The 27935-nt window shown below is 32.5% G+C and overlaps 1 protein-coding gene and 1 long non-coding RNA gene across 4 annotated transcripts; both read right to left on the minus strand.

Annotated features, from left to right (window-relative positions):
- Window positions 1-1301: 1301 nt before the first annotated feature.
- LOC145798732 (uncharacterized) lies at window positions 1302-6575 on the minus strand. Of its 3 annotated transcripts, none has more exons than XR_014340215.1 (5): window positions 6359-6575; window positions 5395-5857; window positions 2932-3091; window positions 1815-1930; window positions 1302-1351 (listed from the first exon to the last, which is right to left on the minus strand). It is a non-coding gene; the product is annotated as an uncharacterized LOC145798732 (long non-coding RNA). The 3 variants fall into 3 exon arrangements; XR_014340218.1 differs by lacking the exon at window positions 1302-1351 and having other exon boundaries at window positions 1363-1930; window positions 5395-5669; window positions 5782-5857; XR_014340213.1 differs by lacking the exon at window positions 1302-1351 and having other exon boundaries at window positions 1363-1930.
- Window positions 6576-18008: 11433 nt separating this feature from the next.
- Window positions 18009-20619, minus strand: LOC145820397 (uncharacterized). The gene is made up of 6 exons (XM_082915838.1): window positions 19777-20619; window positions 19236-19557; window positions 18634-19079; window positions 18341-18413; window positions 18112-18205; window positions 18009-18018 (listed from the first exon to the last, which is right to left on the minus strand). Exons 1-6 carry the CDS (start codon window positions 20617-20619, stop codon window positions 18009-18011), a joined length of 1788 nt encoding a protein of 595 aa, XP_082771964.1.
- Window positions 20620-27935: the final 7316 nt, after the last annotated feature.

Here is a 27935-nt window from a genome sequence, read left to right on the forward strand (position 1 = left end):
ATATGATCCCAATAAAAAAAAAAAAAAAAGTGTGTTAATATCCAACATGCAAAACAAGCTCTAAATTAAAATTAATACATTTTCTGTGATCAAGTGTCCAAACCAATTTACAAATGCATCAACTAACACTACAGGAAATGCCACTTTTGGCGACCAAAATATTGGTCGCCAAAAGCCCCATTTTTGGTCGCCGAAACAAATTAGCGACTAATTTTTTTTGTCGCCAAAGTCGTCGCCTATAGCCTGTCGGCGATAGTATTGGCGACTAAACTATTTTTGGTCGCTGAAAGTGAACGTTTTGGCTACTAAACTCTGGTTAGTCGGCAAAGGTTATCTTTTGGCGACTAAAATATTAGTCGCCAAAAGTGAACATTCGGCTACCAAACTCTGAGTAGTCGGGAAAGGGTATCTTTTGGCGACTAAATATTTAGTCGCCAAAAGTGTTCAAATAAAATAAATTAAATTTTCAGCGACTAAAACTTTTTGTCGGGAATAAGTTTTAGTCACAACATTACTACATTTAGGGACTAAAAATTTAGTCGCCAAAAATATTATTTTTTATTTTATTAAACTTTTGGCTACTAACCATTTAGTCACTAAAAGTTCTACCTTAGGTGTGGTGACTTTTGCCGACTAAAACTATTCGTAGCCAAAAACCTATTAAGATTCATTTCTTTACTTTTTGTCACCAAAAGTTTTAGTTGCCAAATGATACCCTTTTTTTCGTGACTAAAAAATTTAGTAGCTAATAATTTATTTCTCTTATTCTCAATTTTTTTAGCTACTAATTATTTTGTGGCAAAAACGTTTTGGATTATGTTTTTGCTACTAAATTATTAGTAGCCAAAACTTTTGATTACCTATTTGGCTACCAAAACATTTGGTGGCCAAATAATTTTCTGTTCTTTTTTTTAAAAAAAAAAAAAAATTTGTAAACAACCTGTATTCATTTTTATTACATGTACCCTGTATAAACAATATAATCCATCAACACTAAAATATATTATCAACCATTAAAGCATTCAACATAATACATGAATAACCATGATTTAAATCCATACATAATACATGAATAACCAACGTCAATAATTTAAATTACAACCTGTACCCTGTATAAACAATATAATCCATCAATACTAAAATATATTAGGGTCAATAATCCATACATAATCCATACAAATTTCATACACTCCAAGTCTAATCCAACGTCAATAATTTAAATCCATACATAATACATGAATAACCAAATTAATTTGTTCGAACCACTATATATACAAATAGAGGTATAAAAACAATGCCCTCCCCTAATTGTCAAAAAATTATATATCCACATTTGTATGTCCAAAATCATCTGGAAAAAAAAATAAAATTCATTAGTTGGGTGCCTATAAAATGTTAAGAAGGGTTAAAAGCTTTCCCTGTTAATGACATAGATATTCTTACATATAACACTTCTATGTTGAGATATCAGTTCCACAAATTAACTCTACATTTTAGTTAAAATAAGGAGAGAGAAACAATTTATAAAATTAAATGTCTCAGAGAAACAATAGAAAAATAATGATATTCACACAACACTTTTAGAAAAGGGCCACCACATATGTGACCACACTCAAATGTCTACCAACTTCCTTTATTAAATAATCAAATATAGGATATATTATGGCAGAATGATCTATAATCACCGAGAGCTTCAAATTCTTACCATAACACAACACAATAATCTGCTACCCTCTCAATCAAGAAAGCAAAAGGATTTAATTACTTATGACAAATAGATTTTACGTGGAGCCTTCTATAAACATATCCATTACCTTCCCACTTCTGAACTTCAAGCACTTAAAGCAAACCAGGCTCAACAACCGCTTCAGTTCGCTCACATGGGAAGGATGATATACTGGAATTGGTAATTCTATATACCCAAAGTGACCTGAAAGGTAAAAAAATGAACAAAACTTTAGCAATACTTCAATGTGTCCAGATTGGGCCAAACCTAGAGTGGCATATATTTCCTTAGTTTCCCTTAATCATCATTAGGTAAATCACACATTTTGATCTTCAAATTCCTTTTAACATGAATCCCAACCCTCCATTTTATGGCTCCCAAAAGAAAAAAATGACCATTAAAACATTATGAATAAAACATTAAAACATGACCATTCTTCTTTTTCTTCTTCTTTCCTGACAAAGTAAAAAATTAATTCTTGTAAGAAAAACGATGACATACTCCAATGCATAAGGACCAACTTGTTTCTCTCCATAATGACATACTCCAATGAGTCTACCCCTCGCACAACAATAGGTAAAACCAACAAAGCTAAAAGTGGACAAAAAATCTAAGCAGCACAAAACTCATTAATGAAGTGGTCCCAAGCAACTGCCAATTCATTATCAACATCTGCTGCATCAATGTTTACTAAGTAACAAGGAATAATATACATATACAAATAGAAAAAGTACAGAGTGGAAAGAATTGATTTTTGATTTACTAATGGACATGTAGGGCAGCTCCACTAAGATCCACACTTGCCACAAATTTTAATTCAGTGACAGTGTTATCGGTAACCCAAATATGCAATCAATCACCAAGTGTAGAGGCCTAATAAAGTATGAAATATATACATGCACAGCTCAAGACTTCATAGTCTCCTTAGAAGCCCAAATTTGCCTCTCTGACATAATTTCACTGTAGGAACTGGATACATGCTTCTAATATTTTTTTTCTTCTACAAATAATATTGATAAAAACTCTCCAACAATAATCAATTTCGTCAAAAAAAATTAATGAGCAACATTTAAATATTCTACATGAAATAACAGTCCTCATCACTAAAAATGTAAAGCCATTGCCATGCCATCAACATAATCATCAAAAAGCACCAACCCAACACCCTACACTAAATTGATGAACTCAAAATGGAAGAACTATACCTGTTATCTCACAAGCAATTATCAATTGTGGAAGGCTGCCTCAAGAGTTCTTCTGCCTGCACAAATTCAGCATTCCAAAGTGCTGCTGGGTACTTTGGAATGCAAGCTTGCACAGTATACACCTGAACTGAGTAATTGCCATTAAATTCTTGTTTGGATTCTGCAAATAACTCAAGACAAGACAAATCCAAATTAACATTTCTTCCCTGCTGTTGGCAACAGGATTATCCATAACTAAGAACTACAGAAACTCATTAAGAAAAACTTCATCTTTCACATTTCTCAGAAGAAAAGAAATACATTTGGATTTCTACCAGGCAGATATTAGAGAATGATAATTGTTAGTTTCAGTACATGGTAGCCTCAATTAAATGACAAAAGACAACCTAGTAAAACAGGAACAATTTATATTACCCAAATTTCATACTAACTAACTAAAGAGCAGCAACATTTTAGTCCATATCTAATATCTTCAAACTGCATGTAACTAAAAATTTTAAAGGCTTATATCTTCAAATGTGTACAATATTTGAATTATTCTAAGGGCATCCACACCGATGGAAGTGATGAGTGATGTAGTGGTTCTAATTGAAAGCACCAGATTAACAATATGAACATTTGCATACATGCATACTATAAAGCATGAACACCTTGACAGGCCAAAACTTCCAAGCATTCAAGATAGCATAGCAGGGGACAAAGCAGACTCTGTGCATGTAAAAAAATGTATGGTGTTTCTCGAACAACTTGATGTTAGAAACTATATTAAAAGAGCTTATTTAACAAATTAAAAAGAAAAAAGAGAGATGGTTCAATAAGTAGTTAGAAATTAGGAATAAGGATTTTTCATAGCATTAACAATGAATATAGCTATCATTATTACAAATAGAATGAGTTTTTTTTTTTTTCATAGCATTAACAATGCATATATATATAGCTATCATTATGCAAATACAAGGGGTTATAAAATTATAAATTGGAAAAGGTCTTCTTTAGAAGAAAAAAAAAAGAATTAAAAATAACGTCATCAAATACTAGTGTATAAGTGAGAGGAGGGAATGGAAGGTTATGTTATTTTGTGTGATATGTGGTGTGTTGAGAGAGAGAGAGATCTTTTTGAGGGGAAGGAGCTTCAGATTTCTAGCCCAAAGGGATGCCCCATGGCTCTTGAAAGTCTATTTGTGTGGCTTAAGGAATCATTCCCTATTAATTAACTAGGTGTAACCTAGTTGGCCACTACGACTTTCCTAAGGGCTTGGTCTCTAGGGGGAGGTCATGGGTTCAACTCTCTCTAGGGGGTGCTTTACAATGGGTGGGGAGACCAACTCCTGTAGGTACTAATCTAACAACTAACAACTAACTTTCACCGATCAAAAAAAAAAAAAAAAGTAATCATTCCCTGTTTATTTTTATTCTTTGAACCTTTTGGGTGTGGTACCTTATTCAAGATATAAAGGGGGAAAAGGGGGATTCACTTTTATACTTTGCACGTGAAGAGTTTGTTCTCTTTTTTTTTTCTTTTTTGCTGCCATAATAATTGAAGTTCATTTATTTATTCCCAAGACGTAAAAAAAATCAATTTAAATATCGTTCTTTTTTAACTTGGTTACATGAACTTCTTACATCAAATTCATTGACATGTAATCATGCACCAGGCCTTGTAATGTCTTTTATCAAGGCAGAAAGCATATCTATTTTTGTAATAAACAATAAAGCATTCATTTAAACTACTACATGAATATTTCCTTTCCTCTGTATGGAAGTATTCAATTTTATTATTTTATTTAAAAACATATATTATAAATAAACAAAACAAAAAAAAAAATCTTAGAACATACCCTTCAACGACTGTTGCAAGCATATTACTGAATATTGTTTCACATATACCTGTCCCTGTCATGTCCCAATTTCTCTTTTTTAAGATGTGACTTAATATGTGCCTATGTCCTATCAAATTCATGTACAGCATCATGCCCACACCTCGCAGATGACTTTAATGCGATCTAATTTACATCCACTTTGCTCCCCAATAATTTCTAGGACTCAAACAGATCCTACACAACAAATCTTAAAGAAAGTTTGTTTCATAAAATCCGAAGAATAATTTTGGTATGCACAAAAGGGGTAAGAGGTATAGATGAATAACAGTAGACATTGAACATATATGAAATTTAAAGGTCTTATTCATCTCCATGATTAGTAAATGGCTAGCTGATTCTTTGAAGTATCAAGGTGGTTATAGAGTTTTTAGTTTTCTTAAAAAACAGAAAATAAAACTAACATAACAAACAAGGAATCTTCAGATATAATATAACATGTCAAATTAAATAAATATCAAAACTACTTAATTGAAGAATAAGAACACAAATAAAGCATTTCTATGTTTAGAGATATCAAATCAATATTAACTTAAAATCAAGAGACCATGAATCTCTGTAAGAAAGCCAATTAGAATGAACTTACAAAATTTTGAGATCAGACAATTCACCAATGTAATCTGGGATTGGGCCAGTAATTAAGCAATTTCTCAGTATCCTATGTAACAAAAATAAAATAAACAAATCGGTTAGGTAACCACACCACAAAGTAATGACACAAGATTGCACTCTTCCCATGAATTACATCTGGATTCAACTTACAGTGTGTTCACCCTTCTGTTTTAATAATCATATAGCCATGATCAGCTGACTAAAAGCATCACTGAAATTTACAGATTAAATAGGCAGCTGATAGTGCAGCTGAAAATATGACAAGACTACTTTAAATATAACATGGTTTCATTGATCAACAAGTATGCAAGTAATTTAAAACCAAAATACATCTGAAGAATAATGGTGACAAGAGGATGACCTGAATAAGTGAGTATTGTGGCTGACCTTTGCTCTGTCTTGCAGCTTAAACTCAAGCCACTTATTTGGATTGAGGGCTGGGGAAATCAAACCCATGTAATATTGAGATTAGAAAATTACCAAATTCCAATGTCAATTTCCATAATAACTATAGCATTATTCAGAATATCCAAAAGTCTAATTTCCAAATGCAATTACACTCAAATTCCATATTGCCATAAGCCTTTAACTGATGATTATACACATGTTCACATCCAAATGTACCAACATAATTCAAACTACGCACTTCAATCAGGTAAATTCGAACACTTTTAATACCCCTAATACATAATTCTTAAATTCTATATACATACTCAGGTTTGATGACTTATGATGAATATTTTTTCAATATTAACACTACCAAAAAACCCAAGTCCACAATCATCAACATATTTCAATCCACATACTTTGAGCAAAACCCAACATTCAAAGCCCTCAATACAAACATCTAATTGCAAAGAATTCATTTTCAGAAAACGACACACTTCATTTCCATAAAGTTAAAATCAAACCCAAATGAAATTGAGATTAGAAATTACCAAATTCGGTGAAGAAAAGTAGTAGTAATACGAGATTCCACCAGAAATCGCAGTAATTGCTCCGAAGGGAACTCGAAAACTGGGGAAACTCGATTTGGGTTGGTCACGAAATGCGTGACTGAATGCGATCGATATATATTTATTTATTTGGGGCAGATATATAGGAAGGACAATTGGGGACATATAAAACCCTAGCAAGTGTGAGAAATGAAAAAATAGAGAGAGAGAGACCGAGAGTGACAGAAAGCGAGAGAAAAATCTGTGAATTTTTCAGATTGGGTATTTTGGTTCAAGAGATGGGGAGGGGGGAAGCCGAGCGGGAATGGAAAAAAGGGGGTGGAAAATCGAGCGGGAAATTTTTTTTGTTTTTTTGGTAATATTTAAACAGCAAAATGATTCTTTTTTTTAAAAAAAAAATTATTTTTTGTTAAAATAATTTTTTTTTTATAGTTAATGAATTTATTTTTTTTGCTTCTTTATTTTTTCCAGTTATAAAGGTTGAAAATTTATTTGTTTCATTTTTATTTTAATGAATAAAAAATTATTCTTATTTTTTTACTTTGGTAGAAGTAGGAGTAATATTTTAATGAAAAATAATTTCCATAAATTTTATAAATTGGTTTTTGTTTATTTTTAGAAAAATATAAATTACAAACGCGTTTGGTTTGAACAAAATGTTTAAAAAAAATTAAAAACATAAACTAAAAAGCATGTTTGTTTAGGCCTAAAATATTTATATTTATTTTTTGTATTATTTATGACGATGGAATTATACACATTATAATTGAAAAAAAATATTTGAAAAAATATATATTTGAAAAGAGATGAGAGAGATAGAGAAGAGAAATGAGTAAGAGAGATGAGTGAAAGAGAGAGAAGAGAAATGAGTAAGAGACATAGAGAGTAAGAGACAGAGAGAAAGAGAGACCCATTTCATTTTTTGACTTTTTCCTCTTTCAATAATAATGGGCTCAGAGAAAGAGATGAGTGTGATTGAGAGAAATGAACGATTGAGAGAGAAGAGAAATGAGTGAGAGAGAGAGAGAGACAGAGAGAAAGAAAAAAAGAGAAAGATAAACAAGATGAGCGAGAGATAGACAAAGAGAGAGAGAGAGAGAGAAAGACAGCAAAAAGAGATGAACAAGAGATATAGAGAGAGTGAGAGGGAGAATAAAGATAAGCAAGAGAGATAGAGAGAGCCAGCGAGAAGAGTGATAAGTGACAGAGAGAGAGAAAAAAAAGAAAGAGAGAAACAAGATGAGCGAGAGATAGACACAGAGAAAGAGAGATAGAGAGAGAAAGACAACAAAAAGAAATGAACAAGAGATAGAGAAAGAGACATAGAGAGAGAGAGAAGAAAGATGAACAAGAGAGATAAAAAGCGGAGAGATATGAGAGAGCCAGAGACAGAGAGAGAGTGTGTGTGAACACAACAACACCCATCTCTTTCTTTCTCTGTACTACAACACATTGACCGAGATCCACCAACGTGAGAGAGAACGTGGAGAGATAGAGTTCTAAGAGACGTGTTTGGCAGACGTGGGCGAAAGAGAGGGTAGAGAGTGTTTGGGCGGGAAAAAATTTAATCTGTACCCTTAGATATTGATTAGGAATCATCCCAACCATTCAAATGAAATGTATCTCTTATACATTTTAACATATTTTCAAAAACCTTCCTCCCTTATTATATAGATATATATATATATATATATAATAAGAAAGAAAAGAAAGAAAGAAAATTTAAAAAAAAAAAAGGAAAATTTTTTCTCCAAAAAATTATGAGCCAACTCAACCCTTGTTTTTTTTTTTTTGGGGACTCCTGCATGACTAACTAGGCACTAATCAATATTTTATAATTTTAGAACATGCAATATGTATATTTTCTCATAGATAAAGACAGATGATGAAATCATGTGTCAAGTGGATTTAATTAATTTATTATTCAGTTGTAACTAGCAGTCAAAATCATTTTCTCAAGCATATCTTAGCAGTCAAAATCATTAACGTACAACTAAAAAATATATACGCACAGCCCCAGCTTAGGCCTTTAGTTCAATTAGCATTAAATCGTCAATTACTTTTATAAATCCCTCAAATTGAAAAAATATATATATCTAAATTAAGTGAATCTAAAAAATAATTAAGTGAATCTAAAAAATAAATAAATTTGCTTTAAATATTTTAAAAAGTTGAAAAAATTAATTATTAAAAAATTAAGAAAAATTTTAAAATCTGAAATAATATCAATAAGTCTTACAAATATGTATTATTTACTCATAAGCCATGATGAGTGAATTTTTTTTATACACTTAGCCCTCGCAAAAAGTGTGAATTTTTTTTACACACTTAGCCCTCGCGAAAGAGATTAGTGGTGAAGTTGTGGTAGTGGTAGTGTAAATGGAGTGGCAGGGGTGAAAGAGAGGTAATGGTAGTAGTGGTGGTAGTGGAGTGGTGGTGATGATAGTAGTAATAGTAGTCGTAGAGGTGAAGTGGCGATAGTGGAAGTAGTGGTGGGGGTGGAATGGCGTTTGTAGTAGTGGTGAAGGTGGTACTAGAGATGGATGGTGAGAGACAGAAATGAGTGAGAGACAGATAGAGGAGAGAGAAAGAGAGAGAGAGAGAGAGAGAAAGAAAGAGATAAAGAGTGAGAGTGAGAGACAGAAAAGAGACATAGAGAGAAGAGAGATGGACGAGAGAGACAGAGAGACAGAGAGAAGAGAGATGGACGAGAGAGACAGAGAGACAGAGAGGAGAGATGAGCGAGAGAGACATAAAGAGAAGAGAGATGAACGACAAACAGCCAATAACAAGTTTACTGGTAATAATATTGAAAAATTTATTAAAATGATAAATAATTGGGATATTTTGTCTTTTATTTGTGAATTTTGATTTATTCTTAATTTATTAGTGTTATTGAAATATGATGATGTAAAAAGTATAAATAGTTTAATTGTACTTTTTAAAAATAATAAATTTATTATTAAAAATTAAATTCATCAGACTGACCTGTAACTATGCCTTTAAATTTTTGCAATGTAAAACTATCGACAAACAGCCAATAACAAGTTGCCCATTTTAGCATACCTTTCGCGTGAGGGCCCAATTATTACAAGATGTGTTCAACCATCAAATGAAAGCCGACTACTTCTTCCATCTAAAAATAATAATCTATTTTCAGAATTTAATTTCTTTTTATAATACAATTATTACATTTTAAAAATATTAATTTTTCAAAATTACCGTTTGATAGTATATTTTTTTAGACATATCAATTGTCATAATTGTACTTTTTGTATTATTAATGTATTTAAAAAAAGGACAAAATCAGAAATTCATATTATTTTAATAATTAATTTTTAAAAAAAATTAATATTTTGAGATAATAAAAAAAAATAAGATATTAATATTTTTGGATGGTGGGTGTACAACCTCTTAATAAAAATAAAAATAAAAATAATTAATTTTCTTATTTTCATTCGGCTACCAAACAATTAGTAGCCAAAAGTAGGTATACAGCGACTAAAAAAAAGTTTGTCACCGAAACATGGCATTTGGCGACCAAAAGTTTGGTCGGGAAAGATTAAAAATTAATTTTTTTATTTTCATTCGGCTACCAAACAATTTAGTAGCCGAAAGTAGGTATACAGCGACTAAAAAAAATTTTGTCGCCGAAACATGGCATTTGGCGACCAAATGTTTGGTCGGGAAAGATTAAAAATTAATTTTTTTATTTTCATTCGGCTACCAAACAATTTAGTAGCCGAAAGTAGGTATACAGCGACTAAAAAAAATTTTGTCGCCGAAACATGGCATTTGGCGACCAAATGTTTGGTCGGGAAAGATTAAAAATTAATTTTTTTATTTTCATTCGGCTACCAAACAATTTAGTAGCCGAAAGTAGGTATACAGCGACTAAAAAAAATTTTGTCGCCGAAACATGGCATTTGGCGACCAAATGTTTGGTCGGGAAAGATTAAAAATTAATTTTTTTATTTTCATTCGGCTACCAAATAATTTAGTAGCTAAAGGTACCTCTACGGCTACTAAATTTTTATTTAGTCGCCAATTGTCATATGTTTAGCTACTAAAAATTGTTTTAGTCGCCAATTGTAATATCTTTAGCTACTAAATTTTTTTTAGTAGCCAATAATCAGCATTCCCCTACTAAAAAAAATTAGTAGCTAAAAAGTTGACTTTTGCCGACTAATATTATTTTTGGTAGCCAATTCCGTGACTTTTGGTGACTAAATTCGTTTTGGTAGCTAAAAGTGGTCGGCAAAAATGCTTTTTCTTATAGTGTAATCTTGGGACCCAAACAGAGCGCCCCCTGCACAAGGACTGGATAAATCTTAGACAGAACCCGCAGGCATGTCCCTAAAGTGTTGAACTTGAGATTTGGCGGGAGCACATCCCCAACCATCAAGCTGTACCCACTAAGCTAATCCCTAAGAATTAATATATAAATACATAATCTAATTATTTAATTTATGTTTTCTTTGATTGACTCAGTCATCAATTCTATGTCCCTTAGCCCCGTTTGTTTTGGGATATAAAAGATGGAATGAGATTAGGATGGAGGTAGGATTATTTAGTGTTTTGTTTGTAGAGTTGGAGAAGGGATTAGGATGGATGAGGGGATTAGGATGGAAGTTGGAAGGGGGATTAGGATGGAAGAGGTGGAAGTGATATAAGAAAAATAGTTAGGAGATTAGAAATTTTTTTACTTTTTACATAATGGGAATTTTTTTTGAACATTAATGTATAATTTTTTGTATTTTTTTATTTGTTTTATTATTTTATATAAAAATAATTTAACAATTCCTACACTAACAACTATTATCAAAACAAACACAATTTTACTTAATTTCCTCACTATTAATCCCCTCCATTCTACCTCTGAAAACAAACGGAACCTAAAGTCAATCCTTAATAGACAGTATTATTAACATATGAGTCCATGTAGTTTTCACTTGAAGCAGTTAACAGCTAGAGATTCATGATTTGAATCTATAAAACCATTACACTCTTTTATTGTAAAAAGTCCAAACTTATTTTTAGGCCTCGTTTGGAAAAATATTTTTTTAATAATTTTTTTGATTTTTTAGTTAAAATATGATGTAAAAAAAAATTAGTATGATTAGGATGAGTTTTTGATTTTTTACAAAAAGATGTGTAAACAATAAAGAGAAAGGAAATTTTTTGACTTTTTAGTATAAGTTGTTCGCTTTTTAATTTTTTTAATAATTTTGTGACTAAAAAAAATACTTGCCAAACAAGGCCTTAGTTACAGCCTTTTTTTTCTTTTTTGTTTTTTTTCTTTTTTTAATTCTAATTTTTGAAGGGAGGACAGATCATGATTCGTCCAGGAGAGTATAATTGCGATGGCATTGGATGTGATAAGAAAAAGTGATTCCAAAAGGTAGCCCATGCTATTTTACCAAATTCCAAATTCCAAAGAAATTACAAATAAAATAAAAATAAAATACAAATAAAAAACAGTTTAGAAATTAATATGTGTTCATGGGTCAGACATAATAAATCCATTTTTCATAATAATGCGTGTGTTTGATTTGAGTTTTTTTTGATTAAGTTTTTTAAAAATTGAATTTTTTATTTTTGTATTTTTTGTTTTTAGTGAATATTTTTAAAATTCTAAGCATTTTTTTATTTTTTTAGATGCATTTTACTTCAATGCATCTAAAAACTAAAAAATTATGAAAAAATATTTTAAAAAATTAATAAATACATAAAAATACAAAAAATATATTGAATTCTCTTTTTTTTTTTGTATTTAGTGAATTTTTAAAAGATTTTTTCACAAAAATTATATTTTTTTGTATATTTATATTAGGTGTATTTAAGAATTTTAAAAATTGATAAAATATTAAAAAAATCAGTAAAAACAAAAAAATAAGAAAATAAGAAAGTAAAATTTTCTGAAAAGTATTTTTAGAAAATCAAAAATAAACAAATTGAAATATATATATATATATATATTCTAACCCTTTCCGGTCTCGTAGATACTTATTCTTATCCTATCTTAAAAAAAAAAAAGAAAAAAAAAAAAGAAGAGATTGTTATTCTTATAAACTAACACTACATATTTAAAATTAAAAATTTATTCATAGTTTATATTGTATAGATAAAATTTAGGATAAATTATATTTACCTCCCCTAAGGTTTCTGACAAATACAGGGACCTTCCATGTGGTTTGAATAATTACAGTAACCTCCCTTGCTTTACCTGCCAATGTCAAGATTCCCCTTTCTGTCAAATTGTTCCAAACGGTGTTACTTTTTACTATAATAAATTACTTTATTGCGCTTCCTTTTAAAATATTAAAAAATATTTTTGGATTGGAGGACAAGTTTGGAAGTAACAAACAGTGTTTGAAATATTATTTTTGGATTCATTTTTTTATTAAAAAATGTTTTCAAAAAATTATTTTTTATTTTAATATATAATTTTTATTTAAATATTTTGTTTTATTTTGTAAATATTTTAATTTTTTTAATTTTAATATTTTAAACTCAAAACACAAATTTACATTCAAATAGTAACCAAACACATAACTCAAAACTCAATTTAAAAATTATTTTCAAATCTCATAACCAAATACATAACTCGACACTCCACACTACTTTCAAAACTCTACATTCAAATCGTAACCAAACACATAATAAAAAAATTAAAATATTTAAAAATATATTTATAAAATAAAATAAAATTTTTAAAATAAAAACTATATATTTAAAATAAAAAAATTTAAATTTAAATTTTTTTTAATATTTAAAAAATATATTAAAAATATTAAAAAAAATACAGCACATAGATGTATGAAATATAATGCACATTAAAATAAATAAATAAATATTTAAAATATAAAATATTTATCCTAAAAAAATAATTTCAAAAAATTTCAAAATTTATAACCAAACAAATTTTTTCTTTTCAAAACTCATAACTCAAAATACGAACTCCACACTCAAATCATGACTCTAAAAATAATTTTAAAAATAAAATAAATTTTTTTTTGAAAAAAAATTTCTTTTAAAATAGAGTTTTTCAATTGAGTTTTGAGTAAAAACATGTTCTGAAAAAATATTTTTTTTAGAAAAATGTTTGGTTCTATTTTAGAATCACAATTCCAATTTGAAATTTTTAAAAATGTTTTCAAAACTCATAGATTCTTAACCAAATACACAACTCAAAACTCAATTCAAAATTTATTTTCAAAACTCACAACCAAACACAAATTTAAAAAAATACAAACTTATGTTAAATATATTTTTTAAATATTAAAAAAAATTAAAATGTTATTTTTTATTTTAAATATTTTATTTTATTTTATAAATATATTTTTAAATATTTTAATTTTTTTATTATGCGTTTGGTTACTATTTGGATGTAGAGTTTTAAAAGTAGTGTGGAATGTCGAGTTATGTGTTTGGTTATGAGATTTGAAAATAATTTTTAAATTGAGTTTTGAGTTGTGAGTTATGTGTTTGATTACGATTTGAGTGTCAAGTTGTGTTTTGAATTTAAAATATTAAAATTAAACAAATCAAAATATTTACAAAATAAAATAAAATATTTAAAAATATTTAAATAAAAATTATATATTTAAAATAAAAAACAATTTTTTAAAAACAATTTTTAATATTTTAAAAAAATAAATCCAAAAATACTGTTCTAAACACTGTTTGCTTTTTCCAAACCTGTCCTCCAATCCAAAAATATTTTTTAATATTTTTAAAAGAAGGGCAATAAGGTAATTCACTATAGCAAAAAGTAACACCGTTTGGAACAATTTGATAAAAAGGGGAATCTTGACATTGTCAGGTAAAGTAGGGAAGTTATTATAATTATTCAAACTGCAGAAAAGGTCCCTATATTTATTAAAAACCTAGGGGAGGTAAATATAATTTACCCTAAGATTTATTACAACACACAATGCAACATTCTTAACAATTTTTATGATAACAAATCTGGTACCATAACATTAATCATTCTTTTAAGTGCTAATCGCATATTAGAGCTGTGGTGTGTTTTGTTGTTAATAAATTTGGGCACCGTAATAATTTTACAAAGTTAATTACAAAACTTATTACAGAAAACAAGGATGGCTTCTCTCCTATCTAAATCTGGACTGGAAGTGTTAATCATGGCTTCAGTTTCGATGATCCAAATCGTTTAAGATTTTGATAATTTGAATCGTTTATTTTATCAAGTCCAACATATATATCATTCATTAAAAATTGAAGGATTTACATGTAGATCATAATAGACAGACTTATTGTCCAATAGGTCCTATGATAATTAATAGTATTTTTCATCAAACACTATTAAAAAAGTCATTAATTGTTAATTTTTAACGACAGTTTAAAAATTGTCACAAAAAATATAACTAATTATAAGATTCAGAGACGGTTTAAAAAAATCATCACAAAAAATGTCACTAACTTCTAATTTTCAGCCACTATCTAAAAAATTCGTCATAAAAAAAGTCACTAATTGTAAGTTTTAAAGACAATTTATAAAAATCATTACCAAAAAAAGCTATTAATTGTCAATTTTTAGCAACATATAAAAAATCGTCACAGAAAATTATTTTTGACGACGATTTTACTAAAACTTATCTTCAATAAGACTTGATGGGAATTAAATTAAATTATTATGACCTATTGGTAGTTTACGCTTAAAAAAATTAGATCGAACATATATGTTTATAACTCTTTAATTTTATCGAATTTGTCACCCAAAAAAATAACTGTCCATATATTTTAGAAATAGACCATCCATTTTAGTTTTAGCACAAATGCAGTAAAATAAATGGGTTACGAATATTAGATCAATCTAATTTTTCATGGATAATATGCACTTAAAGTTCGACAAAATAAATAATTTGAATAATCAAAATAAGACCCTGAGTCTCACCAACCCAAACAATGCCCTTTAATCCACATGATGGACTGGAAAAGCCAACTCATAAAAATATTAGGTTAATTACTCACAGGTCCTGTTACAAAGACCTGTGCAGCATAAGTCTCACAAGTGTTTGTATAAACCAAAAAGTCTTAAAATTGATAATTAGTGATATTTTTCTAAATGTTTTGCCAAAAGTTGACAATAAGTGAATTTTTTTTTATAAAAAAATCTATTGCTAAAAAATCAAAATCAGTGACATTTTTTATGATAATTTTTTTAAAATGTCGTGAAAAATTAATAATTAGTGACACTTTTTATAAAAACGATGCTAAAAAATAAAAAAATAAAATATTATAGTAACAATTAAAAGTGAATAGCACTTTTTAATAAACCAAATAGTCAAAAGAATTTATTAGTGCACCCGTATTTCTATTATTATTTTTAGCATTCCCTCAAATAATATCAAACAGCGGCTGTGTCACTGGAAAAACTGCTTGCATCACGTTTGACCACCAAATATGATCGACTCAGTGATTTTTGTTTTAAGAACATGAAAAAACAATTATATTAAAATAAACCAAATAACATATAATTATTAATTACGTGTCTTTGTAAAATTATTAATTAACAGATCATACAAATTGATCAAAGTATCTGTAAACTATCAAATTGAACTCATCAAATTCTTTTTTTATGTACTAGGGAAAAACAAGGGGGGAAAAATTAACACTCAATGGTATACTTTTATAAAAGTATTATAATTTTATATGAAAATTAAGATTTTAATTTTTAATTTTTATATAATTTATCATTGATTTGTAATCATTTTTTAAAAAATAAACTAAAAGTCGTTGACAACTTAACAAATTTTTTGTTTAATAACTGGATGTCTGAGTCAACTTGCGTGCACATTAACGAATTCAAATCCTTAAAATTAATGTCTGAACAAACCTCCAGTGATCCCTTGAGGTTGACAACTTAACAACTTATTGTATGTTGGTGCATACATCTACATAAAGACAAGAGAATGGGAGGTCAAGAACATGAAGACATTCTCTGTTGATCTAGTTTTTTAATATATGTTTTGAGTTTTTTTTGAGTGATTTTTTTTTATTTATAATATTTAGATGTACATAATATAAATGCTCTTGAATTATTTTTTAAAAAAAATTGTGAAGAAAAATATAAAAGTTTACTATAAAAAAGGGGGGAAATGGACTGGAGAAATAAAAATCTCTCACACCACAAGGGTCTGTCTTGTGGAGATGTGATGATCAACATTCAAAACTGACTAGAGTGAAATGCACAATCAGTGTGAGCAATATTTTTTATCTACATAGATTCCTCTTAAGTTCAATTTCTCTCATTTTATCCAACAATTTGTCTAAATAGCTTACCTTTTTTATTTTAAGGTTAATTACATTTTACCTCCTGTGGTTTGATCAAAAAATACATTACCTTTTCATAGTTTAGAAATATACACTTTAATCCCCTTCTAATTTGGAGTAAATTGTAAAGCAACAAATTCTGTCCAAATTAACTATAGATGTGTAGCACGCATTGAATTAACCACGTGAGGCATACATTAGTCTCAAAATAGATTGATAAAATGATATTTTTACCCTTCTTTTATTATTATTATTATTTTATTTTTTTTGTCTTTTTTTGTATTTCTTTCTTTTTGCCACGAAACAGATTTTTTTTCTTTTTTTTTCGCCTCTCGATACTGTAATGCAGTAACCAACCCACTATACCCTTCTAATTCTATCTTGCCACTAATCATTATCTCCTCCCTCTCATTTTCCTTTAAGTTTTACCATGGTTACAGGTTATATGTATATAATATATGTATTGATGTATATGGGTGCGTGGATCCTAGTGCCTTGTTTGGTTGGGGGACAACCACGTCTGCTTCCATGAAAAAAGAAAATAAAGAAGGAAAGAACATAAATTGGTAATGCAGCCAAAGAAAGAATTGGCTGGTGATTTCAATTATACCAATATGATATAATATATATATATATATATATATATGACAGTATGTGTGTGTGGTTTTAATTTGGGAAATACCTTTTTGATTATGACATGCAGCATGGTTGAGCTTCTTGTTTGAGTTTCGAACGCCGTAATGTGACATTTTGCTGAGCAATATTTCGAGCCAAAAACAAAAATTAAAAAATCCTTTTTGGGTTTATTCTTTTAACTAAAAGAAAAGGTGTTGGGCATGATGTAGGGGCGAAAGCAGAAAAGAGAAAAGAATGAAAGATAAAAAGAAAAAGAAAAGAAAGGGAAAATGTAATTATTAACAGAGTTGGTCTTTTCCCTTTACTCCAAATTGCATGAGGTTTAAGTATATATTTCTAAATTATAAGGAGGTAATGTGTGTTTTGATCAAACTACATAGAGCTAAAATGTAATTAACCCTTTATTTTATTTTATCTATTTCAATTTAAAAAGTCTACAGCGAGTTGGAGGCATACTGTCATTCTTGTGTCTCCAATTTTAATTATATTGGTTCGAATATTAATTTTTTTTTTTTTTCTTTTGATCAGCAAAAAGAGAGATTTATTGATGATAAAAGTAAAGTATATGCAAATTACATCAACAAATTAGGGAAATGCACCAAGCATCATAGCCACCCCCACAATCCCAACTAAGTTGGCACCGCAAAGGAAAAACAATTATCTACAAGCACTTAATCCATGATTGGCGAGACGCCAATCAAGAGCAACTAAAACCAAAAAAACAGAACAACAACACCAAACAGAGTAGCATACAACAGCATCATGCATGCAACAGCAGGCCAAACAGCAGCGTAACATACAGCAGCAGCACACAGCATGAATCCACCAGCAAAACTACAGACCAGATTCCAGCTCCATCAGTCCACCAAGTCCTTGAACGCCAATCAAGAGCAACTAAAACCAAAAAAACAGAACAACAACACCAAACAGAGTAGCATACAACAGCATCATGCATGCAACAGCAGGCCAAACAGCAGCGTAACATACAGCAGCAGCACACAGCATGAATCCACTAGCAAAACTACAGACCAGATTCCAGCTCCATCAGTCCACGAAGTCCTTGAATATCACAATGCTTGACCCTACAACAATGGATCACTACCTAGACATCCCAAATAGCAACCAGATATCCTCAGTTATTACTAGCATGAATCCACCAGCAAAATTTCAAACCAGATTCTAGCTCTATCAATCCACGAAGTCCTTGAATATCACAATGCTTGACCCTTGAACAATGGATCACTGCCAAGACATCCCAAATAGCAACTAGATACACCTCACAGAAATTCATTTTCACCTTTTGCTTAAAGGCAACTTCTCACCTGCTGCATATTATAGGTAACATCCGTAATAGAAAATGAGCATTTTGGATCATAATATTTCCACCAAAGAGCTACCCTGACTTTAATAAGTTCCCATAACTCCATCAAGTTAGGTTGTGTACCAGAGAACAGGTAATCATTCCCATATTTCCAAACTGACCAGATCACAACTGTTGGGATAGCTCTCCAAACTTGACTTTCCTTTTTCCTGAATTTCCAACTCATCCACCATTGTAGTAACCCTTTCAAAGACCATGGAACTACCCATGGCAACCCCCACCACTGCATTATATTCGACCAGATTTTCCAAATAGCAGGACAAAAAAGAATAATGTGATTCACAGATTCCACTTTCTCTTTACAGAAAACACAAGATGAAGCAACATTGTCCCTCAACACTCTAATTCTATTCAGGAACTCAGCTGTCTTTAACTTGCCTTTCCATGCTAATCACATGATAAACTTGGATTTAGGTGGAGGAAAAATATTCCAGATTAGCCCTATGGAGGTGGATTCTAAACCATTCGCCAATTGATACCATTTATAAACAGTATTCACCTTGAAAAGCCCATTTGGGGCTGCCTTCTATCTCATGGAATCACCTTGGTCCATATGCAAACAGGGACCAACACCCAGCAGAGCAATAAGCCTCGAATTTTCTTCCTCTTCCCAGGCATGTAAAGGTTTTCTAAGCCTAAAGCACCATTCATTAGACAGTTCTTTCCTTGATAGCAGAGTACTTAATAAGATCTCTCTCTCTTCACTCAATTGGTACAATCTTGAGAATTGAGATCTAAGACTAACTTCCTCCATCCATTCATCAACCCAGAAGCTTATTCTCCAACCATTACCAATTGTAATATCCATATTCTCTCTATAAAAATTATACATATCAGAATTGCTGTGTGCTACTCCCACTATACCCTTCCAGATTTTGGACATATGACCTGAATTTGTAACCAATGGCAACCACTGCCCACCAATTGATCCATATATACTGCACACAACTGGTTTCCACAATGCACCATCCTCCAAAGCATACCTCCACCATCATTTTAATAGCAAACGCTGATTTGCCAATCTTAAATTTGTGATTCCCAAACCCCCTTGTTTCTTATTCATCAGTACTTCTTTCTATCTTACCAAGTGCACTTTTCTCCTAACTTCTGTATCCCCCCACAAGAATGCTGATTGCAATCTATCAATATCCTTAGCAACACATTCTGGTATCTTAAATAAGGACATGTAATAAGTGGGCAATGAAGACAACACTGATTTTATAAGAACCATTCTTCCTGCAAATGACAATAGTCTTCTATTCCATCCTGCCAGTTTCATCTTGACCTTGTCAATAATTGGTTTCCAAGTTTGTCTTCGACTAAGATTGGCACCCAGTGGCAGCCCTAAATACTTCAAAGGAAGTTTTTTACCCAAACAATTAAGCTTAGTTGCATACTCCTTTGCCAACTCATCATCCACACCCACTCCACAATCTACACTTTTATGGAAGTTTATTCTCAACCCATATACTATTTCAAAACATCTTAATACTCTTTTAATGGTCTCAATTTCTGACCAGTCAGCTTCACATAAAAATAAAGTATCATCCGCAAACTGAATATGGGAAACATTAATCCTCCTAGAACCCACTTCCGTCCCTTTAATAATTCCCAACTCCTTTGCTCTCAATACTAAAATGTTAAGCCCTTCAGCTACAACATTAAAAAGAAAATGTGAGAGTGGATCTCCATACCTTAACCCTCTTTGGGGATAGAACTCTTCAGATGGGGAACCATTTACAAGCACAGATACTCTTGCTGAAGAAATATATTCTTTCATCCACTCAATCCACCTAAAGCCAAACCCAAAATTCTCTAACATTTTTAACAAAAAATGCCTTTCAAAATCCAACTTAAGGATTATTCCTTTTCTCTTGGACTTCTTCCACCGTTCCACAACCTCATTAGCAATGAAAACTCCATCCATGATGTTTCTCCCACCCAAAAAAAACAGACTTAACATTGTCAATTACAGAAGGCAACAATTACTTGAACCTGTGTGTCAAAACCTTAGATAAAATTTTATACACAGAGTTTATCAAGCTAATAGGCCTGTAATCACCAAGAGATGATGGGCAATGCTTTTTAGGTATCAAAGTAATAAAGGAATAATTTACTGCATACCCCAATTTGCTATTTTTCTGAAATTCATTCATGAACTTCATTATATCTTTCTTCGTAACTTTCCACCCCTTTTGAAAACATAACATGCTAAACCTATCTGGTCCTGTAGCTTTATTGCCATTACACTTTTTTATTGCTCTCCACACTTCTGACTCAAAAAATTCTTTTTCCAGTATATCCTTTGCTTGATTGCAATCATGGTTATCAGAATCCCGATCCGGATCTTACGATCCTACGATCTTACGATCCATTTGAGTACAATCGATCCGGATCATGTAAAAAACTCCTTATAGGTAGGATCTTTCGATCTTAGTAGTGGGATCTTATAGGATCGTGGAATCCCGATCTGAATCCGATCCTATCCGATCCAATTTATAAGCCTTGTTTTGTATTGTATGACATATTTTGTTGTAAATTTTATGTTTGTTGTCTAAATACCAATTTATGTCGTCAAAATAAATAATAAAAATTAAGTAGTATTGAATCAAATAGACTAAGAAAAACAAACTATGAAACAAACATTCAAATATTGCGGTAATTTAAGAAAATTAAATAGTCGGAAAAACAAACTTAGCTTTAGCGAAGTTTAAGAAAGGTAAGATGATTGCAACTTTATCCTAATTTCTAGAGAAATTATTTTTGTGACTCGAATCTGCTCCACCAGAGATGCTAACGACAAACCTTACCATTCGACTAAGCTACTCTTTTGAATTCTTAATCTATTTTCATTTCCAATTTTGTTAAATATTTTTTCTTCACTTTTTATACATTATTGTACATTGTAAAGTATTTTGTTATAGAATTCTTCTTCTTCTTCACCTTCTTTTTTGATAAAATACAGAACTTTTACCATCGGGTTTTCTATTGCATAATATTATATGTACATTTTACATGGAGTATTATATTTTTCACAATATATTCACTTCTTTTTAATAGAATATAGGTTTATTTTGTGTGTTAGGTCCCTAAGTCTTGTCAATTCCACGAACAAACTTGTGTAATCGAGTTGTAATTTATGTGCTGTTTTGTGTTTCTCGCTCGAGCGAAGGACTGCATCTGGCTGCAAACCTGAAAGAGGTCATTGTGCGCTCGAGCGAAAAACTGCATCTGCGTACAAACCTGAAAGAGTTTATTCCTCGCTCGAGCGAAGACTTTATGGCTCGAGCGAAGGTACTTATGGAAGTCACGCGAGATAAGCTTCTCGCTCGAGCGAGATAAGCTTCGCTCGAGCGAGCTTCCGAATCCGGAAATCTATAAGTAGTTGGTTTCTCCAAACTTTAGGATTACTTTTTAGATCTACTTTGAGATTTTCTGAGGTCTTCTTGTGGAGAGATTTTGATGAGTTTTCCTTGATGTCTTGAGAAGAGTTCTTCACTCATGATCTAAAATACATACATCAAGGAGTTGATTTCTTTAAATTCAAGAGAGAGTTCTCTTCGGTGGATTCCGAAGATTCTAGCGTATAGTTTCAAAAGGTGTTTGATTCTATATGTGAGTGAGGTTGTGGAATCAACTTCAAGATTGATCAGTTCCGAGACGAAGTCGTGAAAAAGAGTTACAGAAGATTCGAAGACAGATTGACTAAGTTGGGTAATTTGTATGATATCTTTGTAATCTTTTTACTTCAGTAGTGGATTGATTTGTGGCGTTTCGCCCGTGGTTTTTTTAATCACAGTTGGAGGTGTCCAATTGTGGTTTTTTTCCACGTAAAAATCGTTTGTGTCAATTTATTATTTAATCTGAAAAACAAACAATCTAAATCACTTTCGTAAGTGCTTGTTGATTTAGATTGTGTGTTTTGGATTTTTGGGATTTGGAATATTTTAATCTTGATCTAATCACGAATCACTTAGATTTTCAATTGGTATCAGAGCAGGTCACTCTTTGTTTTTTCAAAACTATAGGAGTGTGATTTTGTGTGATTAGTATCATGGATTCTATTCGTGAAGGTAACTCGACTCATAGACCCCCATTACTTGACGGTACAAACTATTCTTATTGGAAAGCTCGTATGAGAGCATTTTTAAAATCCATCGATGAGAAAGTTTGGCACTCCGTAATCTTTGGGTGGAGTGAACCTACAATCACCATGGATGGGATTGATATTCCTAAACCCCTTGATAAATGGGACACAACCGATTACCAGAATTCGAGTTGGAACAGCAAAGCTCTCAACTCCCTCTTCTGCTCTGTCACACCTGAAGAATTCCGTCGAATTTGCACGTGTGAAATAGCAAAAGAGGCGTGGGATATTCTTGAAACGATTCACGAAGGTACTACCTCTGTTAAAAGGGCAAAACTTCAACGTCTCACGTCCGCCTTTGAAACCCTTTTTATGCGCGACGATGAGACGTTCGATGAATTTTATGCAAAACTCAGTGATATCGTGAATTCTTGTTTCACTCTCGGTGAAAAAATCCTGGAAGCAAAAGTTGTTGGAAAAATTTTGAGGTCCCTTCCCGAGAGGTTCCAACCAAAGGTGACAGCCGTTGAGGAGGCTCAGAATGTTGATACCCTCAAGCTCGATCAATTGGTTGGAAATTTGCAGACTTATGAAGCCCACCAAATTTCTAAGAAAAAGCAAAAAGAAAATATGGCTTTCACGAGTGCCCATGAGACTGCAAAACCTCCGGAGACTGAATTTGATTTAGAGTCTGAGATGACGGCTATGCTTACAAAACAGTTTAAAATTTTTTTGAAAAAGAAGCCGAATTTCAGAGCCCCTATTTCAAAAGATAAGAGTAATGACAAACCCAAAACTTTTCCACCAAAACTTGTTTCAAAAACTGAAAAGAAGATTGTAAAGGGGCAAGGGGTCAAGTGCTATGAATGTCAAGGTTTTGGTCACATTGCCCTTGAATGCCCTTCGAAAAAGAATCGAAAGAAAGTCTACACTGTAACTTGGGATGATGAAAACGGGTCGGAGCAAGAACCCGAAGAACCTGAATCTGGAGAAGACGGGGATAGTGCTTTCATGGCTTTTTGGTCTACTTTGACACCACCTCCTCTAAAGCCAGCAGAGTTAGCTCGTGGTCAGAATTTGCATCTTCCTCCCACCTTTGACGGGAGTAACTACCTGTTTTGGAAAATCAGAATGAGAGCTTTTGATCCAGAAGGTTGGCAGGCCATTGAAGAAGATACGGACAGGGCTGACAATCCGAGCAATCAGAGAGCCCTGATCACTATTCGTGGAGCAATTTCTGCTGAAGAACAGCAACGGGTTGTTCGTTGCACAAAGGCTAAAGAGGCATGGGAAATTTTGAGCCAATTCCATGAAGGAGGAAATTCACATTCACCACCATCCAGCAACTTTTCAGTCTTAGTTGCTAGATTGGAAGAGGCAAAGGAGAATGAAGAGCAAAAAGAGGATGATGAAACATCTGATGACAATGATGAGATCAATGGCGATGAACTACAACAAGCTTACGAAAAGCTATACGAGGAATCTCTAAATTTGTCCAAAACCAACGACAAACTCTCTCTCAAGATCAAAACATGTGAGAGTGAGAGTGAGAATGTCAGGCTGAAAGGAGAACTTGTAGCAGCAAAGCAGAATATCGTCAAGATCTCGAGTGACAGGCAAGACTTAGGTGGAAAACTACTATCCTGTGAAACTGAAAGGAATGAACTTCTGAAGGTGTATTCCACATATGAAGAAAAGCTTGCAAGTCTTGAGCTGTCACAAGCCAGATTGGAAGAGATAGTCTGTCAAAAGGATGAAGAGCTTCGTCTTGCTAGAGCCACTATTGCCATGTGGAACAAAGGTTCCAAATCTTTAGAAGACATCCTCGGGTCTCAACAAATGGGTTGCGACAAAAGCGGGTTAGGCTATGGTGCAACAGCTCACAAGGGACAGGCCTCTACTTCACATGACAAGAAGACTCAAGCAAAGGGAAAATTGAAGGTAGACCAGTCTGATCTCTCTCTTCGTCCACCAAAAGATGGTAAGATCAACAAAAAGGAGGTAAAACCGATTTTTATTTGTCATCACTGTGGTAGGTATGGCCACATTCGTCCTTATTGCTATGAATTGTTTGGTAAGGTGTCTCAAAAGAGTAGAAATTCAAATACTTTTTGGGCTAGGAGACAACCTTACATGTCTAGGCGGAATACCAAGACTAAAAAGATTTGGGTGAGAAAAGATGATTTGACTTGTTTAGTTGTTCACACTACTCTAAAAGCACGTGATTCACACATGTGGTATCTTGATAGTGGGTGTTCTCGTCATATGTCCGGTAACAATCCTACTTCACCTCCCTTGAAAAATATGAAGGAGGAATTGTTACCTTTGGAGATGGCGGCACTTCGAGAGTCATTGGTAAGGGCTCTATAAGTGTTGCTGGTCTTCCCAAGCTAAATAATGTTCTACTAGTTGATGGTCTTAAAGCAAATCTTTTAAGCATTAGTCAAATGTGTGATTCCCATCATGAAGTATTGTTTTCAAAAAATAAATGTGAAATTTTGGATAAAAAGGGAAATACTGTCTTACATGGGGTTCGCACATCTGATAACTGCTATGGGATTGTTACTACTAATGATCTCACTTGTCACTCTGCCATCATTAGTAACATTGACCTGTGGCATCAAAGATTAGGTCACATGAATTTCAATGACCTAACTAAGATAGCCAACAAAGAGCTTGTGAGGGGAATACCTAAACTGGGTAAGAATTTGAGCCATGTGTGTGGACCATGTCAACTTGGAAAGCAAACCCGTGCCCCGCATCAAAAGGTAAACAGCTTTACAACCAAACGTCCTCTCGAATTGGTTCACATGGATTTAATGGGTCCTACTCGCACTGAAAGCATCGGAGGTAAAAGATACATTTTTTTAACTGTTGATGATTTTACTCGATTTTCATGGGTAAATTTTTTAAAGGAAAAATCTGATACGTTTGATGCTTTCCAGGCCTTAGTCTTTAAAATCCAGAATGAACAAGGTATTTCCATTGATCGTATCATAAGAATCCGAACCGATCATGGTCGTGAGTTTGAAAATAGTTCGTTTTCGGATTTTTGTGATATACATGGAATTAAGCATGAATTCTCTGCACCCATTACTCCATAACAAAATGGAGTTGTTGAGAGGAAGAACAGGGTTGTTCAAGAAATGGCTAGGGTCATGCTCCTTAGTAAGAAACTTCCTCCAAAATTTTGGGCCGAAGCCATAAATATTGCTATTTATGTCATAAATCGCGTGTATTTAAGGCCCGGCACTTTACAAACTCCATATGAATTGTGGAAGGGCTTGAAACCTAATGTAAAATACTTCAAAACTTTTGGGAGTAAGTGTTACATCTTCAAAGATAGAGAGCCTTTGGGCAAATTTGACTCCCGAAGTGATGAAGGTATTTTTCTAGGGTATTCAACCACTAGTAGGGCTTTTAGAGTCTATAACCTGCGAACTTCATCTTTAATGGAATCTATCAATGTGGTTATAGATGACACAGGTGCACCTCCTCCAGCAACAAATGAGGATGATAATGATGAGTCTCCAATCTTGGATATCGAATCTCAAAATCAAGGAGAAAGTGCAGACCCATCACAAGAAATGGTTACCGAACCATCCTCACAGGTAAGGCCAAGTCCAAAGAGTGCTCCAAGGGACATCACTCCTGTTGCCCCTATCACCACAAGTCCTGAGCTTAAACCATCAGCTAGGGTAAAACTGAATCATCCAGCTCAACAGGTGATTGGAAGTGTCTCAGATCGAATGAAAACCCGAAGACAGATTCGGGATGAGGTATCACATATGTGTTATGTTTCTTTAATTGAACCTAAGAATTTTAAAGAGGCCTTGCTAGATGATAGTTGGGTCAATGCTATGCATGAAGAATTAGGTCAATTTGAACGTAACAAAGTTTGGACTCTAGTTCCTAGACCTAGAGACATGAATGTGATAGGTACCAAGTGGATCTTTAAAAATAAATCTGATGAGAATGGTACAGTTGTTAGGAACAAAGCTAGGTTGGTTGCTCAAGGCTACAAACAAGTAGAGGGTGTTGACTATGATGAGACGTTTGCCCCAGTTGCACGTCTCGAATCTATTCGTATTTTACTTGGTGTTGCATGTTTTCTTGGCTTTAAATTGTTTCAAATGGATGTGAAAAGTGCTTTTCTGAATGGGTACTTGAAAGAAGAGGCTTATGTTGAGCAACCAAAAGGGTTTGAGGACCCTAAATGTCCTAATCATGTCTACAAGTTAGACAAGGCTTTGTATGGATTGAAACAAGCCCCTCGTGCTTGGTATGATAGACTCACTACATTTCTTCTTGATAATGATTTTCAAAGGGGTAGTGTGGATAAGACTTTATTTGTGAAACATACTAAGTCTCATATTCTTGTTGCTTAGATTTATGTTGATGATATTGTGTTTGGATCCACTGCGGAACATCTTGTGAAATATTTTTCGGATTGCATGACACATGAGTTTGAGATGAGCATGATGGGAGAGTTGTCTTATTTTTTGGGTCTTCAAATTAAACAGTCTCCTTCAGGTATATTTGTGTCTCAGTCTAAGTATGCGAAAAATCTTGTGTCTAAGTTTGGACTTGAGTCTGCCAAACATGCCCGCACTCCCATGAGCACCAGTCTTCACCTCTCCAAAGATTCCTCTGGTATTGATGTTGATCCTACCCTTTATAGGAGTATGATAGGGAGTCTTTTGTATCTCACAGCCAGTCGTCCAGATATTGCTTTCAGTGTAGGTGTTTGTGCCCTTTACCAAGCTAGTCCTAAAGAGTCTCATCTACTTGCTGTCAAACGCATCATTAAATATGTTAATGGGACTTTGGGGTATGGGGTTTGGTTTTCTACTGATACTACAGCTGAGATTACTGGTTTTTCTGATGCCGACTGGGCAGGGTGTGCTGATGATAGGAAAAGTACTTCTGGGGGGTGTTTTTACCTTGGGAATAATCTGGTTTCCTGGCATAGTAAAAAGCAAAATGCCATCTCTCTTTCAACTGCTGAGGCTGAGTACATTGCTGCAGGGAGTTGTTGTGCTCAAATGTTGTGGATGAAGCAAATGCTTCATGATTATGGGATAGAACAGAACACTCTTACTCTTTTCTGTGATAACACAAGTGCCATAAACATTTCAAAAAATCCTGTCCAACAC

Source organism: Camellia sinensis, chromosome 1 (assembly GCF_055761805.1).
Source record: "Camellia sinensis isolate YWXY chromosome 1, ASM5576180v1, whole genome shotgun sequence".
Lineage (NCBI taxonomy): Eukaryota > Viridiplantae > Streptophyta > Magnoliopsida > Ericales > Theaceae > Camellia > Camellia sinensis.

Coding starts and splice junctions, on each gene's coding strand:
- LOC145820397 (XM_082915838.1), bottom strand. CDS start 20,619: ATGGATGGAGTTTTCATTGCTAATGAGGTTGTGGAACGGTGGAAGAAG. Junction 19,080..19,235: donor CTGTTTGCATATGGACCAAG/GTGATTCCATGA, acceptor TCATGTGATTAG/CATGGAAAGGCAAGTTAAAG. Junction 18,206..18,340: donor ACTGATGGAGCTGGAATCTG/GTCTGTAGTTTT, acceptor TTTTGGTTTTAG/TTGCTCTTGATTGGCGTTCA.